At 36.6% G+C, this 17,669-nt stretch overlaps 3 protein-coding genes across 10 annotated transcripts in view; 2 read left to right on the forward strand and 1 right to left on the reverse strand.

Annotated features, from left to right (window-relative positions):
- The window catches only part of LOC306996349 (serine protease FAM111A-like), a gene marked incomplete at its 3' end in the record, with an annotated part of 128,645 nt that extends 125,112 nt beyond the window's left edge, over positions 1-3,533 (forward strand). Inside the window, exon 4 of the mRNA XM_079608745.1 lies at positions 1,818-3,533. Coding sequence (XP_079464871.1) covers positions 1,818-3,533 — 1,716 coding nt within the window. The remainder of the gene's footprint in view (positions 1-1,817) is intronic.
- The window catches only part of osmr (oncostatin M receptor), a 599,178-nt gene that overhangs the window by 422,524 nt on the left and 158,985 nt on the right, over positions 1-17,669 (forward strand). The gene's annotated exons all lie outside the window — the stretch shown is intronic.
- LOC306996347 (sperm flagellar protein 2-like) lies at positions 3,233-16,422 on the reverse strand. Of its 7 annotated transcripts, none has more exons than XM_079608738.1 (18): positions 15,847-16,107; positions 15,608-15,746; positions 14,703-14,755; positions 11,747-11,830; positions 11,553-11,661; positions 10,644-10,767; positions 10,441-10,566; positions 10,167-10,305; positions 9,113-9,342; positions 8,812-8,918; positions 7,773-7,955; positions 7,426-7,518; positions 6,912-7,082; positions 6,160-6,375; positions 5,677-5,799; positions 4,273-4,363; positions 3,585-3,618; positions 3,233-3,465 (listed from the first exon to the last, which is right to left on the reverse strand). In XM_079608738.1, the coding sequence occupies exons 1-16, from the start codon at positions 15,990-15,992 to the stop codon at positions 4,319-4,321; spliced, it is 2,088 nt and encodes a 695-aa protein (XP_079464864.1). In that variant the 5' UTR covers positions 15,993-16,107; the 3' UTR covers positions 3,233-3,465; positions 3,585-3,618; positions 4,273-4,318. The 7 variants fall into 7 exon arrangements, with proteins under 7 accessions (XP_079464864.1, XP_079464863.1, XP_079464868.1 ...); XM_079608737.1 differs by having other exon boundaries at positions 3,233-3,470; XM_079608742.1 differs by lacking the exon at positions 14,703-14,755 and having other exon boundaries at positions 3,233-3,470; positions 15,847-16,081.

A 17,669-nucleotide genomic window follows, 5' to 3' on the forward strand; every position in this document is an offset into this window, starting at 1 on the left:
AAATTATATTCATATAGAAGACAGGAATGATATTCTTATAGAAGACACAATTTTTATAGAAATCATAGTTCTTTCGCAGCGTTTACTTTAAATTCTCATTGTAGAAATAAGAAAAAAGTTATAGGTGAAATGGTAACAAATCAATAATATTCAGTTTGAACTGTATTAAAATATCACTGATTCCAACTTGTCAATTGACCCGTCGAAGGGAGCTTGATTGACAGGTGATCTGACCAATCATACTTCACCATCCGCCATTTTGTCCGACAAAGCTGCTTTGCGTTCAAAATGCGACCACATCATATTCTAACTCGCACATTGTCAAAAAATGGTCGCAGTCTGGAACCCTGTATATGTGTTTCCCTCTCAGGGCGAAAATACATTTGTTTTGCGGCATCATGTTTGGTGTGATAGGTCCATAACAGTGCGTTTACCTGTCCTTTTCATGATTTAAATTATAGTAGACAGTGGTACACCTACATTAACTTCACTGTTGTTGACATTTTCCTAGAAAACGACGGCTCATTCATTTAAAGGGTAACTAAATCCCTGGTCAGAGCCTGACTCCACCCACTGGCAATATTTGAAAAATGCTGGAAAAGTGGGCAGAGCCCAACGGACGAACCGAGGGCGGGGCTGAGCGGGTGATTGACAGACCCGCAGTGACGCAGTGATTGACAGCTGCTGTCAGACTCGCTAAGATGGAGAGTGACGCAAGTAGCTTTGCAACAGAGCGGTCATTTAAAGTTGAGGACTTTTCTCACCTGAAGTGGAGGAATTGTCTGTGGACACAGAGCTAAAACCATATCAATTCGAGCCGCTAGCTCAAACTGCGGTGTCGCATCGCATTAACTCCCGCCTCGCGATCGGCATCCGACGATGCTAGCGAAGCAGCCGCGCAAGAGAGAATGGGTCCAGTATCTGAGTGGATTATTATTACTATTGACCTACGTTAAGCATATTTTGCCGCTATGTGAAAAAAAATATCCAGCAAAACGCGCTGGCGGTTGTGGAGTCCATGCAGGAAGAGCAGCGTTTGGCACACAAGTGCATGTAAACACTGGCGCCTAATTTCCAAGTCTGGTGGGAAGTTATGCAGTCCAGCAGTGCTGTTGCAACCGGCAACACTACACCTATACCAGCCTAACCACTGTACTAAACACAGATAAAGCTAATGCTAAAATCTACACTATCCTAACTGATGCAATACTATGCTACTAACTAACTATGCTTCTAACAACACTAACAACTATGCTAAATAACTACCTAGGCTACACGAAATAATCTAAATAACTATAAATGCTATGCTTACTAGATGCTAAAATACGCTATCCTGATCGTTTTCAATACTCGTAATTCCAATTTCCAACTCCTGACTCGCTCTGGAGTTGACGGAACCAGATGCTTTTATACCAGCGGCTGCCAGGGGCGTGGTGAGCTCGCAGCGTCAGAGAGTACCCTACGTCAGAGAGTACCCCTACTTCAGGAGATTCCGTTTAACCTGAAGAGGGCAGCACTCAGACGTTTTTACACCATATATTTGAAAATTAAAACACTTTATACTCAAATGTTAAAAAAAGTACTCGAATCAATGAACAGCATTTATGAAGCTCCATTCTTACAGATCATTAACTAAAAAAAGTTGGTTTAGTGTTTAGTTACCCTTTAAGAAAGAAGTTGAAGAGGGACCCTCAAAAGTTATGCAGCAGGTAGATCACTTTCTGTAGGCTGTGCATTAATAATTTATTACAAACATTTCTTCAGTGGAATTCATTTGAATGGTTGTGTACATAAATATTTTTTTTCTCATTTAACAGGAAGCTGAAAAGATAAAACACACTTTCCAGATTTGTTTAAATGCAGAGCCATATTCAGTGGTGTGTACAACATCCATGACTGTGCTTGAGGCTCTTAATACAAGCCAACAGTTCAGGGATGAAAAAGACAAACAGAAGAACATAAAGAAAGAAATACTCATTCAAAGATCCAAAGGAACAGTTCCTAGAGCTGCTGTGAAGACAGATTTCCCCTGCTGTCTTATTGAAGAAGATGAGATCTTAGATATAAACTTCATCCAAAAGGATGTAAATAGTTCTACAAATCAAACAACTGCAGATACTTCACTCCTCAGTAACAGAAGTAAACCTGAAACATTTGTCACCTTTTGTGTAAAAAAAATAGGAGGGCCAACAGTGACATGTTTACTGAAGAGCGCAGCTTTGAGGGAAAGTGTTCGTTATGTTTGTGTGTTTGCATTCAAAGGAGAGAAAATCAAAACTGCTCTTAAACGTGATGGACGATTCAGAAATGTCATTTTCAGGAAAACCTGTGGACTTTCTGAGTTTGGTATGGAGACAAAACATGAATTTTCAATACCTGTAGACTATCTTGACAGAAAGGCTTTCCAGATAGTTGTTATCAGTAAGAAGAATCAGCCAGAGAGTCAGGATGATGTGACTCTTGAAAAAACTGAGCCTAATGAAGCTTCAGATGCTGATGCGGCAGGAAATGTGCGGCCAAGCCAGAATCCCATCAACACTGAGCAAGAAAAAAAACAAGATGGAAACACAACAAAGTCAACCAATCCTTCAACTAAGCGGTATGTAGCTAAACCCATAGACAAATCTGAAGAGATTGCGAAAATTCTGCGTGATCAGTCTGAAGATTTATGGAAGACGGTACAGCAGCGAGAGAAACTAAAGAACAAGTCTGAGGTCCAGAAGTTCTTCAGAGAAGAATATCATAAAAGTGTTGAGAATTTCTTGGAGGTGAAGAAAGTGAGGGAGCTCGTAAGACTCTCTGACTCTGTGTGTCAGATTCGAGTCGGGGAGTCTTCTGAAGGAACCGGTTTCTTACTCTTCGACAGATTCATTCTCACTAATGCTCATGTTATTGGAGAACTTGACCATTTCTCCGTGAAGGCATTCACTGCAGTATTTGGATATGAAGGTTTGGAAGCAAAGGAGACCAAACACATACCAGTTAAACAACTCATAGCTTACTTTCATGGGAAAGATGACAGTGGTAGGCATCTTGACTATGCTCTTCTTGAATTGGATTCTGTTGATGAAATTGCAAAGTATCCTGAATTGCTCAGTTGTTACAGTCCAAACCCTCCTAACAGAGGTCAGATCTGCATTGTGGGACATCCAGGAGAAGGGGTCAAGAAAATGGACCCCTGCATTATCATTGAGAGAGAGAAGCGACAGGAGGCTGCAAATAAACACAAATCTGAGAATGAGCATTTAATTAATGTTATGATGGAGGTGTACAACAAAGAGAAATGGGACTTTTCGGCATATAAAAACCAGATTACTTATGATTCTTGCTTCTTTCATGGATCTTCTGGCTCACCAGTTTTTGATGAACACTGCAAACTGATCGGCATCCACACTGGTGGCTATAAGTACAAAACAGGATTTTCTAAAACTTGGAGCGTTATGGAATACGGGTCTTCCATGCAGCCTATCCTGGAAAACATCAAAGCACGGGCTAAAATAAAAGGTTTGCATGAGATTATCAATAAATTATAAGGATACAGCAATAAAAGCAATGGGGCTGCAGATCAAGAGAATCATACTGACGTTGAAATGGATGATGCGGAAGAGCCCGAAGAGTCTTGAATTAATAAAAAAAAATTCAATGTCATAATGGGGTTTCACTTTTCATATATTTCATACATTTTTAAAGATGATTGTGTGTTCAAAAGCAGCGGTTATGCTCTGTTTCCATTATTTTCGACCAAATTTTAAATTTTGTTTGTGTCTGACTTGTGCGAAGACAGCAGAAAAGTGAACATTATTCATTTGGCAGAGACCAAAGATACAGTTGTAGTTCATTCTTTATTGTATTTTCTTTACATTGTTATTCATGTGTGTATTCATATATATATTCATTAACATACTCATTTAACAAATCTTTCACTCATATATTCTTTATATTATATATTATATTATTTTTACTTTACATTTGTGTTGAGGTTTTATGCTGATTTTACATTGATTTATCGGAATATTTTGCTTTTGTTTTAAGCGATCGTGTTCAAGCTTTCACATCAATCATCTCCGAATCACACAAATACACATTTTTCAATTTGACAGAATCGCTGTAATATGAGACAAGAATACACAACTACAATCAAAATGTGTGTCTCCACTACAGTAAAAACTAAATTACAATTTAGATGTAAATTACATTAAATAAAACCATTATTATACCAAATACAGCTTTAATGTTTATTCCACTTACATGTATTATTCCATTTGCATGTACCTTGTGTGATTCATGTGTTGGTGTGTGTAAATCATGTTGAGAAGCTTCAAGGATCTTCAGTTTGTTTGTTCTGGAAAATTCTGTGAATGTCCTATAGAAGATATGTAATCACAATCAATAAAAACTCTTGTTTTAGTGTAAATACAAACTTCACTTGTATTTTTTACATATTAAATTACAATAAATATCCAATTTTTCTCTCCTGTGTTGACTTATTTCCTATTGAAACAGGAAGGTGAAACATGGAATAAAAGCATCAAAACTTGATGAAAATGTTTCAAATGGATGTTTTAATGCAAGCAGAATTAAAGGGATAGTTCACTTTAAAATGAAAATTCTGTCATCATATACTCACCCTTAAGTTGTTTCAAACCTGTATGAATTTCTTTCCTCTGCTGAACACAAAGGAAGATATTTAGAAGAATGTCAGTCACCAGACAGTTTCTGGTTCCCATTGACTTCCCTAGTAGGAAAAAAATATACTATGGAAGTCAATGGGACCCAGAAACTGTCTGGTTACTGACATTCTTCTAAATATCTTCCTTTGTGTTCAGCAGAGGAAAGAAATTCCCGTTATACTCCCCGATATGCTCACAACGAAGTTCTTTTTTGTTCTCCACTTTGTCGTAAAACAAAGTTCAAAATACATGACCAGAGATATACTGTTAGTAACATCTGATGCCGCCCACACTGCTGAGAGCGACTGTTAGAAGAATATGCTGAACGTTTTCGACTCGATAACAAAATATACACAAAAAGTTTTCGAAAACAGCGAGCATTTTAATAAATCATAAGAAAAGCATCTGAGCATAGCAACATGGATATGTTTGCATGAGCTCTGCAATTCGGCACACTTTACACCATAATTAGCTTAAAATCAACCGTATTAAACATGAAAAGCCGTGTCAGTGTCTCGTTTCATCAGAACTACACAGCAGCTCTCCAGTGTGTTCATGTTTTCACATCACGGACGTCTGAACTTTACAGACTGAACATGAGAAATGAACTGAACAAGATTTTAACATGAAAGAAAATCAGAAAGCAGAGACTCCGCGCACATCTACCTATTACATAATCGCCACGGACCAATGGTAGTACAAAGGTGTTTACCAGGCATGGCAAACTTTTCTGGAAAGTTCACTTTGGCACGCTGTTTCGAACTCCCAAAACGAACTTCGTTTCGGCCTGATTTTGTTTGAAATTACGTCACATCAGTTTGTTCTTCAATTTCGCTTGTAGTATATCGGGGACTTTAATACATTTAGTGCTTGGAATCTTTTATGTTGAGATCATTAAATAATAAAAATAAAAATGTTATATATTAATTTGAACTGTATTTAGCTCTCACCACTGAGCTCTGTTGTAGTGTGTGTGTGAGATCACGTGTTTGTGTGTTATACTCACAGGAAGCAGGTACTGTGAGGATCCTTCTATTAGATCCTGCAGAAAGGGATGCTGGGAAAGTGTGGAGAAAGCAATCTTCTCCTCATCCTTAAAACCCAACTCCTTAAACACCTTCAGCAGCTCCTGAACACACGACAACACATTAAATACAGTCCTGTAGAGACTCAAGATCATCTTGTGATCTACAGAACCACAGATTATATCAAAACTGAGTGAAAAACATTCCAGTGAACTTCTACAGGACACAAAGATTTCACAAAATATCTACATTTATGAAACTATTATGAGAGTCACATGCACACTTGTTGGCCATGGTTATCATTGTTTGTGGATTTGTTAAGAATTTTTGCCATCCTGCTTGGCATTTTAAATTGAAAAGTTTCTCATTTGTTTATATTTTGAATTACAATAGTTCAAATGAAATGGGGTTTGAGTTGGGTTGATGGATCTTCATAGGTTTGGGTCAGAGCTGTTAGTTTCTACCTCTCTGAATTCATCTCTGCTCCTGCGGTTCGGCTGGAAGCGGTTCAGATGTGAAGAGACGTGATCGTCTCCACGACTCAGAACTCTGAGCACATCATCAACGGACACGCCCACTTCATCAGACTCCTCCCCTCTCTCCTCCTCTTTATCAGACTCCTCCCCTCTCTCCTCCTCTTCATCAGCCTCGACTCCAGCCCCCTCCAAATACGGCACAGACTACAGCAGGAACACAGTGGTTTGAACCAATACAAGAGTAATTAATAAATTATGCTTGCACATTACAGTAATGATAATGATAATCATTTAATGATAAGTAGAAAACAATAAGCATTTACATTTAATCATTTAGCAGACGTTTTTTTCCAAAGCGATATACTTTAAATTTTCTTTTGATTTTGGTGTAAAATATGACCCCAACAAGCTCTTGACAGGTTATGTGAAATTCACCAACAAACTCCTCAGCTCAGAAGAGTGTTAAATGTCATACTGTGTGTGTGTTTGTGCTTGTACAGTTATCTTTGTGAGGACCAGTTTGAGTTGTAGACCATCGAAGTGAGAACAAAGTGAGGACGTTTTGGCCAGTTCTCAGTTTCTGACGCCCTTTAAAGCGCTGTTTGAGGGTTGAGACTTGGTTTAAGCATTAAGGTTAGAATTAGGTTATGCAATTAAGGTCATGGTAAGGGGATAGTGATTGCATTATATAAATTAATGTCCTCACATAGATAGCCATACAAATGTGTGTGTGTGTGTACCTGTGTGAGTGGGCCGGTGTGTTTGTAGTGCAGTGTGTGTCCGATCACGAGGCCCAGCGCTCTGGTGAAGCCCTGAGCCGGTTCAGGATGACAGCAGAAATACAGCAGCAAGCACAGATAGTCCAGCATCAGTGGAGATGAGTGTGAGCTCGCAAACAGACTGAAGAAAAACTACACACATAAAGAAGGGGAAAAACATGCATGTTTATACACAGATTATATGTTCAGAACATTTTTAGTGAAATATTACAATCTCAATGTTTCAAAGCCATCAATATTAATGCATTTACTGTATTCAGTGATGATGTTTTACTGTTCAAAGCATTATAGGGGTCAGTCAAATCACGAGGAATCAACTTTCAGAGCTTCAGAAGTGTCCTTCAGTTCAGGAAAAATAACTCTTTCTGATCTTCAGCACCTCAGATGGATCCCAAAAGCTGAAGTCTATTTGAACAGTTTCTAACAGTTTGACAGGCACATCAATGCAGATTGTGTTGTGGTCATGTTGCATTACCTTCTTGAGGTTGGCTAGTCTGTTGTAGGGCAGAGGTTCAGTTGGGTCATCCGGGACAGGAAGATCTCTTTCACTGGGAAACCACAATTCAACCTGATCATAGAACAAAATAGATGATAAACTGATGGACACACAGAAATGTAGCGCAATAATATATTTGAGGTTTGCTACAATTGAATTTTAATTGTAGAAGTAGCATGCAATTGGAAAAAAATTAACTGTGCAACCATATTTTCATTATAAAAATGTTGTATACTACTGTATGGACATGTGTTTGTGTTTACAGATCTGTGTTTAATATGACCGTTGCAGTGATGTTCTGTGAAATGTGCGTGAGCGTAAGAGACCTGTGTGTATTGTTCGTGTGTGATGAGTCCAGTTCCTGCAGTGTCAACGGCTCTGAAGCGCTGGAGGGTTTTTAACAGCTCAATCTGAGAGGGAAACGGCCACGGCAGAGCAGCGCTGAGCAGAAACTGACGCCAGTCCAACATCTCAGAGTCCTGAGCTAATACACACACCAGCTCATCAACCTACACACACACAATAGCACATGCACTATCAAACGGACTAGTCTGTAAGGCATCATGTCGTTTGACACAATTTGTTTTTATCAATTATTGTCTTAACGTTGATCTCAAAATTGTGTTTTCTTCATGAATTGTCTTAAGGTTAAAGCTCTACCAAACAAATGTTTAATGTATCTTTAATTTATAATTTCAGCTAAAAATATTGTTGATATTGGTTACTATAATTTGACCTTTAACATTATAATCAGATCAGAATTTATAGTCTAAATTTATACAGTAGATTGCTTGACAAGCACAGTTTTTTTTATGTTTGCAGTTTGTTATGTTTTATATTTCCTATTGAAACAGGAAGTTGAGGAGAAAAACATTAAAAATAAGGCCTTGTCTACAATGAAGACATTCTCAAAATGAATAAATTCCAGCCACTTCCCTCTTAAAGTCACCATGACATTAAATTTACCGTGCACATCATTATTTTAAAAGTCATGTGCCCTTTATTCATGTAATCTTTAATCAAAATATCTTCCTTGGAGCATCTTCTCTTCTCTGATGATGTGTTTACTGGCGTGAGGGCGGGACAACCTGTCACTCACATGAGATCCACCAATAGCAAACCACAACCATCCAATCAATTCCCCATGAATAAAATTAAGTCCCGCCCTAAATTTTTTCTGGTTGGAGAAGCTGTTTTACTTGGATCACATCAGGGAACAAAAGACACAACTTCCGTTTCATGGAGACTTTAAGCAAAGTTATGTTGGGAAAGAAAATTAAGTATGAGTATTTTCAACCAAAGACACACAAGAAGAAATCATAATTTGCTCTGCTAGTCAGAGACGGTGTTTGAGTGAAGATGTACCTGTGAGGGAGTGATATGCATCCAGGGCTCAGGTAGGACATCACTACCCATGTAAGGAGAAGTTAATTCATGCAGAACTTCAGTCAACTCATTACTGCACAGCAGACCTAAACACACAACACAATAAAGTTAATAACTTCAACTGAAACGTTCAGTTTAGTTCAGTTTAACTCTCATTCTGTTCATTCAGTTTAGCACACAGTTTTAAAATAATTGTTCAATCAAAAAACAAGTAACAGAATTTTGGTGAACAATCCCTGGCATGTTAGTTTGACTTCTGTGTAGTAATGCTGAGTCTGACCAGTCGGGGCGGTGTTGCTCAGCTGAGCACAGAGGACGTGCAGCTGTTGGACTGTGAGAGTGCTGTTTTTGGGCTGTTCCTGCAGGGATCTGCGCGGAGCGGATGCTGGACTCGCCACCACACGTGTGTCTCCATCCACGCAGAAATCAGCGCTCTGCAGCACGAGCTCATGATGGATCTGAACTGCATTCTCAATGTGCTTCCGCACTAACTCTGTCAGCTGGTCGATACTAGAGACACATGCAAACATATTATCCACATATACATGTGTAAAGTATGACATCTATCTATCAATTCTTTTTTTTTTTTTTATGGAACAGAAGAAAATATATTCTAAGTATTAAAAACACCCTACTGGTCAAAAGTTTGGAATAATAATAATACAATACAATTTAAATGTTTTTAAAATAAGCCTGGCTTCATTTGATCAAAAATACAGTAAAAAAAGAAACTACTTTTTCTATTTTTATATTACTACAATTTTTATTTCACATGATCATTCAGAAATCATTCTAATATGCTGCTCAAGAAAATTGTCTTATTATGAAGGATCATGTGACTGAAGACTACAGAAATGGCTACTTAAATGTCAATTTTAATTTAAATTCAAATAAAATGACAATATTACTAAAATTAATATTGTGATAAAAATCACAATATCTTTGATTAGATAAATGCAGACTTGGCGAGCATAAGAGACTTCTTGCAAAAACATTAAAAAGATCTAAATATAATATTATTCCAAACTTTTGACCAATAGTGTATAGCTTAACTATATTTAAAATATTCAAAATAAGTTGACTAAGAACTTATATTGCAAAACAAGATTTATACATCATGGTATTTGTTGTACAGAATTTTATGCTAATCTTAATGAAAAATAATAATAATTTGCAGTCAATTTATTTAGCAAAATATAATTTTTTTGCTTTATATTGTGGTTTTAGGAGTGACATACAACCCGTTTATTTGAGATATTCAGCCATTTATAAGTACATTCATCTCTGCAGCTAAATGGATGAATTCTCCTGATCTGCTGTCCCCCTCCTCTCACCTGTTGATCTCAGACAGAAAGCGAGCTCCCATCCACTCCTCCATGTTCCCGTACACCTGCTCCGCTCTCTGCTGCAAACTGCTCACGTTTCTCAGAGCATGAGCTTTCACCAGATCCAAACGCAGCTTCACCGCATGTTCTGCACACAAACACAGCACATTCTTACTGTTTGTACATCGCATACACACACAAATATCCAGAAGCTCTGTACTGTTGATATACATAGTGATATCCAAAAGCACAACAGGCACCACGAGACAATGTCAGCCAATACCTTCACGTTTCAGTGCGGTTGTGAACTCCAGTTTGATTCTCTTCCTCTCTGCCTTCCTCTTGACCTCCTCAGGGTTCTTCAACAGTGAGGGCTGAGGACTGGGCTCCTGAGGAGGGGTGGGAGCACCTAAAACAACACACACCCTCATGTCAACACACACCAGCGCTGAAACTCATACGTATGATGGAGTGGAGGGTCTTCACCTTTCTTTTTCCCTGCTTTCTTATTGTCCGTAGCAGAGTTTGAAGTCTGCACTGTCTGTGGTGTCTCTATCGGCTTCTGTTCTTCATCACCTTCCTCTTCTCGCTGCTGCGTCTCGGCCAACACCTGACACACAGTTGTGTGCAAACACACGTGAAGAAGACAGATGTGCCGGCACAGGTGAGTATATCATCATTTCACAACTCATAGCTTATCCAAACAGAATCTTAAGGAGTAACTATCGTTTTTGTTAAATAAATTATGAAATGTCTAAACATGGACAAAAAGATAAAAGAATCTACATTATAATGAAACATTAATGAAAATGTATTCATTTGATCAAACATACAGTAAAACAGTAATATTGTGAAATATTATTGAACTTTAAAAATAACTGTTTTCTAATTTTAATATTTTTTTACAGTGTAATTTATTTAATTTTCAGCATCATTACTCGTCTTCAGTGTCAAATTATCCTTCACAAATCATTCTAATATAATAAAACATATTCAAAATAAATTATTTGATGAATAGAAAGTTCAGAAGAACAGCATTTACTTGAAATAATTTTTTTTTGTAACAATGTAAAAATCATACTGTCATTTTTTAAAATCAATTTAAAGAAGCCTTGAGAAATGAAAGTATTAATTTCTTTAAAAAAAAATGTTTACTGACCCCAAACTTTAAAACAGTTTATGAACAATTAATTCAAATTAGTAACCAACATTATAGAAATAATGTACATCATGAATTCCTCTTGCCTTAACTGAAAGATGCTGCAAGTTTTTTTTTTTTAAATAAACAAATTGAATTTGTCTGTCAGATGATATATATCAGTGACTGCAAATATGGCCCATATTTTTAAGCTCAACAGCAAAAAGATGATTATAGATTTCTAATGCCCAACACACCATGGTCCTGACGGCGGTGAGCGTGGTCTGGAAGAACTCCAGCAGGAGTTTCTTATCGGGATGGTGCAGAACCTCGGAAGTGGGAGATCTGCAGGAAACCAACGGAAACCTGACAGCACAAACATATCCAGTTATTCAACAAACATGATTCTTTTTTAAACACACCCAAAGACAAACATTTTAAGCACACATACACTTTAGTTTTCTTCTTGTCCTCCATTTCACAGTCTTTTTCTTCAGCACTCTTTACAGGTTTTTCTAACAGCGCAGGGCCAGAGCTGAAATAAGAATAATAAAAGCATAATATTTTAACACATCAAACATCAGGGGGCTGTTCCATAAACCAAGATAAGAGTATAAGCCAGACTTATTTTGGTTAGTCAGACTTATTGTCGGTTGATTCTGTTTCATAAAGCAAACTTAAAATAGTTCAAACTCAGTTACCCTGGCAACTTATGCTGGGAAACTAGCCTGGTCCAGGGCAGGCTAACTGTCAGGCTAAGCCTCAGTTGTTACACAGATCCTCTAACACTGACCAATAGGAACACAATTTCTGACAATCTCTCATACCATTATTTGACTTTATCAACCACTATAAGTCCAAAAATAAATATACAGTAAAGAAAATCAACTTAAATAAGGCTAATGATAAATTAGACAATATAGACCTACAAACATATATGTCGGGGTCTATATACATATACATATATATCCTACAGGTTTTCTTTTCTTACTGGCTGAATGTTTTGTGATTTAATTCGATAGTTTTAAAAATGTATGAAACACAACATTTAAAATAAATAATTACAAAAGCACAGTATACATTTAAACTGGTAAGATGAATCTGAGCTTAGTAATTGCTATATTAACCTTGATTTACCCCATTACAATAGTCCCTTTACAGTTATATCATACAAATACACTAAATTGTAGGTTTAAAATTCTAAATAAGGCACATCTAAATGTCCAACAACCAATATTTTAGCATATATGTTATGTACTTTATTATGTCTTTCAATTCAAATACATTTAACACAATTATACAAATGGACAGTTCCTTTAAAGACATAATATTTCCCCCAATAAATCTTATTTTTCCTTCTACTTTTTTCTTTTGTGATAATACCCACCAACACATAAAAACAATTAGAACAACAACCATTAAGTACATAGTTAGACACTTTTACATATGAAAAAAATGGAAAAAATCAAACATTCACATATTTATATCAAACTCTTATGACACACAATTCATAATAAGTTATTAAAGTAATATTATTTAAATATCAAATATTAAATAAGTAAATAAATAAAATAACTAGAATTAAGGGAGGGAAGGTTATTTAGTTATAGGCTAATATGTATTTCTTTCTTTATTTTATGGAATATTCTTTGATTTTAGAGTTGCACATATCTTTTCAAAATGTATACTTATGCTCTTAATTTCATGTTATCCTCTCCATAATAAACTGTATAAACTAAATCTAACCAAACATTCTTGCTTTCTCCAAAAAAAATAAGATTGCTTTAAAAGCTGTAATTCTCAGCATTCTAATTAAATAAGTATAAGTCATCTTTTTTAAGTAGCTTAGGTCCTAAACCCAAAACTATATTTTGTATCTTTATTATATTATATTTAGTTTCTTAAAAAAAAAAAATTCCCTGAATTAGGCCTACTTCTGTTCAATTGTTTTATTATAACTATAAAATATATGAGTTTAATGAGATATAAGTTCACTGCAACTGATCCAACATCCTAAAGATAAATTATTATAATTAGAAGATATTTCTGGTGTTATAAAATATCGCATAGCCTATTAATTTTCCAAGCAAAATGTATATTAGTCAGAATTATTGCGCTCCTATTTGGCGCGCATGCGCGCAGCAGCGCTCGTTCAATGTGAAGTTTAGCAGCAAAATGGAACTATTTGCACGACTTTCTAAGATTTTCAGATGGAGAATATTCCTGTGAAATGTAAGTTTAGCAAACACCATGTCTCAAACGCATAAAACAGCACAAAATATATGCTGTGTGATGGTGGATCGATCTGATCTATGATCGACCTCCAGGGCTGCTTAAGAAACGCGTGCACACGCAATTATCTAGACTAGATAAACCTGGATCAAATTAGTAGGATTGCGTGAACTTGAATTACCTTTTATGAAACCGCTTTAGCCCCAACTTATTTGTTAGGTTCATTCAAGTCGGGTTTTGGAGTTTAATCCCCGCTTTTCTAAGCGGCTTTTATGGAACAGCCCCCAGATCTCTCTCACTGTGGTCCCTTAGAGTATATCTAAATATATTTACTGTAAAAAACGATGTCTATGTTCAGAATTGAATACTATATAACATGTACTACACATTATACACTACTGTATATTGCAAAGACAAGAAATATTCAGTAATATTATCGATTTAACTGCATGAAAACTCAATTGCGCTGGATAACGACACCAACGACACTGTTATTGAACTAATTTGAATCAACATTGAACTGACTTGAACTGAGTGTTCTGTAGAGCTGCTTTACAGATGAATTGAACTCGATTCTTAACTGATGAACTTTGCAACATTGATAATTATTGAACTGAATTGAAGCTAAATTGAGCTGAATAATTACATTACTGACTTCTGTAGAGCTGCTTTACAGATGACATTTCATTTGTTTCATAATTGATTAACTTTACATTAACACTGTTATTTTCCTGTTTATTAATGTGAAGCCGCTTTGAAACAACCAGTACAAAGCACTGTATAAATGAATGTGACTTATCATGAAAATATTTAGCTCTACAAGTGGTGACCAGGTATCACCTCTGAAATAAAACTCTTGGCAGTACGATCAAAATGTTAAATCAGTTCATTTGTCACACTGGAAATTGAAGGGTTAAAATAAAAGCGCACTGCATTTTGGGATACAATTACACACACTGCTTTGTTCTATACTGGACATGTTGGAAAATACGTGAAAATTTGCATGCATACTTTTTGCATGAAAAAGTATTTTCATTTGCATGAAAATTTGCATGCACACATGCTAAAGTGGTGAGACAGACAGATGGACAACTGCAGTAGCTTGGCATAAGATCTATAGTCCTGTAATGTCTGTGACATGATGAGAAATCATGATGTGTAATGTTTATTTTTACGTTTTTGAATCCTCTTGCTCGACATGCTCCTCTGCAGTGATGTCACGCAAGTCCTGCACAAAATAAACACAAACTGATGCGAATGAAAGTTTGAACTAATTTTTGTGGTGACAAATATGTATTGTGATAACCCTGCAGCAAACAAATGCTCACTGAAAAGGTTTTTGGTCCTTTTTTTTTTTCAATGCACCAAAACTTTGGCATCTGTGAACATTTTGCACTACTACTTGTTGACTTTATTTTTCATTAACTTTTTATTGGTTTTTAACTATAAACACCATGTAACATCAAAACTACTGAAATACTTGAAAAATATTGAACTTAGATATGTTTAAATGAAACTCGCACAGAAAAATAAATACATATTTTAAAATGAATATCCTTGTTTTATTACAGCAAATAAATATACGGCAAATATCACACAAAACACATGATTTATGGTTTTGTACATCTGTGTTTTCTGTGCTGAAATCTAGCATGTTTTTGACTGTGAAAATACAAACTTGCAGAAACTTTTCTTTACTAGTTACATTAAATCATTAAAAAATGATTTTCTAACTCAGTATTTTAGTCTTGTCTTGCAGTACACATTCTTAAATCAAGATACACTGACTTGAGAAGCAAAATGACAAGATATTGGGTCTTCTGAAATATATATAAAAATTAAGTGATTTTATACTCAATACAAGAAAGCAAATCTGTCAATAGGGTAAAAATGAAATGCAGTTCAAACGAAAAACAAGTTTACTTTTCTTCACTTGTTTTAAGCATAAAGTCTTTATATCTGATGTCATTTTTCTTTTCAAATAAATTGATCTTGATTTAAGAATGTTTCGATATTTGTACTGGAAAACAAGACAAAAATACTTTTAAATATTTTTTTGCAGTTCAGGAGTGTGTCTCACATCCAGTCTTTGATGGAGCTCTCCTTTGGTCTCCTCGTCCTCTCTGATGTTGTCAGGAACGCTGTTATAATCGCGCTGCCATGCGCACACAAACTCCTGCTTCAGATCCGGCTTCTGTAGGTACTGCCTGAAGTTCTCCCTGAAACACAAACACACATCCGTCACACACACACACACACACACACACACACACATTCACAGGCCCTCACGTCACACACAGGCGAGCGCTGTTCTCTCACCGGATGTTGTAGAGGTGGTGAATGATGAGCTCGCGTTCACCGCGGAGGTTCTGCATCACTGTTTTGATGTTAGTCACATATGAAATACAGACGGTCTCCCAGTACGGAACAAGATACTTTGGAATCTCCTGCAAAAAGATGAACATAACGGTCCCTACACACCGGACGCGAATAGCGCGTCAGGCGCGAGTGATTTCAATGTTAACGCCGGTTTCACACTGCATGCGCTAGAAGAGCGTCAGCAGCGCATGAGCAGTGCGTACAGTGAGCGGAAGCAGGACACGCGCGTTTTGCTTCCACACTGGCAGCGTTTGACACGCGAAACTGAACCGCGGCGTATGTAGCTACAGACAGAGTAACCTACTCTATAATGGGTAATTTAATAAATGTGTTGTATCTTGGAGAAAGGTTTTCTTCATTTAAACTTGTCAAAAAAAAACTTAAAAACTTACCATCTGCACCAAGAGCCACTGCAACTTCCTCCCATGCCCATTGCGTGGATGAGGAGGAGGGAGGGTCTCTAGCTAGCCTTCGTTTTGTTTGATAATAATTCAAACATCAACAAGAGGTTACGCCAACCGAGATCGCTTAGAGCACCTTGAAATCACTCGCGCCTGACGCACTATTCGCGTCCGGTGTGAACGCACCAAGCCTGTATAGAGGGCGTAAAATGGTTGTGAACAACTAAACTGAAACGGTTTTTGGCACATAAAAAGTATTATATGATCCATTTATATCATGTCAGTTTTTGTGTTTTTCTCTAGATCTTCTATATTCAATTTCTTTTTAAAGCTGCAGTCCGTCGTTTTTCCTCTTTGTCGCCATCTCTGTTCGAAATCTGCAATTGCAGTTATTCGCGGAATTATTAACTGTGCGTGGGTAGTAAATCGGCATGAAACAGCGCGGATGAACACAATGTATTGAGGAGAACCTGTCGCTGCCGCGTCGTTGTGGGTACTGTCATCAGCAATCTCAGAGTATACTTTTTGAAAGTGTCAACATTAGAATTTTCATCGAAAAATGTCATCTGAACAAGTAAGTAACATTCACTTTTGTTCTGACCAAATTCGGGGGGTGGGGGGAAGCATTGCAGTAGCTATATCATGCTGATTAAATCTAACGATTGCTTATATCACGTCAAAACGTGAAAAATATATATTTTTTTCTGAAGTCCGAAGTCTTTGGGTTTTACAACTGGTGAATCTCCAGTTGTCACTGGTGATTGTCGCTTTAAACTTTCGGGATCCGCCATACCAAGTGCTAAGCTAAATCTCCACCATCATCCACACACGCTATAATAGCCGACTAGCCGAGACTCCTTCTCTATGTGTACAGAAGTGACGTAATGACGCAAAGACATGCTCGAAATTCCCGCGGAAATCCACCAGTGGAATTAAAATCATTATTACAAGCTTACCGTTTTGAATCGAGGTAAGGCAAGCAGATCGTTTTGAACACTGTCTGGTTACGTTTTTTTTCAAAAATGTATTTTTTGATATTTTTAAACCCAAAAAAGTGCCGGACTGCAGCTTTAAAATAAATGTTGTCCTTCTGAACTTTCTATTCATCAAAAATCCTTAAATAAATGTATCATGATTTCTTTAATTATATTAAGCAGCACCACTGTTTTCAACATTGATAATATTTAGACATATTTCTTGAGAAGCAAATATTGGAATGATTTCTAAAGGAACATGTGACACTGAGGACTGGAGTTATGATGCTGAAAATTCAGCTTTGAATCAGGAAGAATAAATTACATTTTATTAATTACATAAATTACTATTTAAATATAAAACAGTTATTTTAATAATAATTTTAAT

Source organism: Phoxinus phoxinus (assembly GCF_949152265.1).
Source record: "Phoxinus phoxinus genome assembly, chromosome: 3".
Classification (NCBI taxonomy): Eukaryota; Metazoa; Chordata; class Actinopteri; order Cypriniformes; family Leuciscidae; genus Phoxinus; species Phoxinus phoxinus.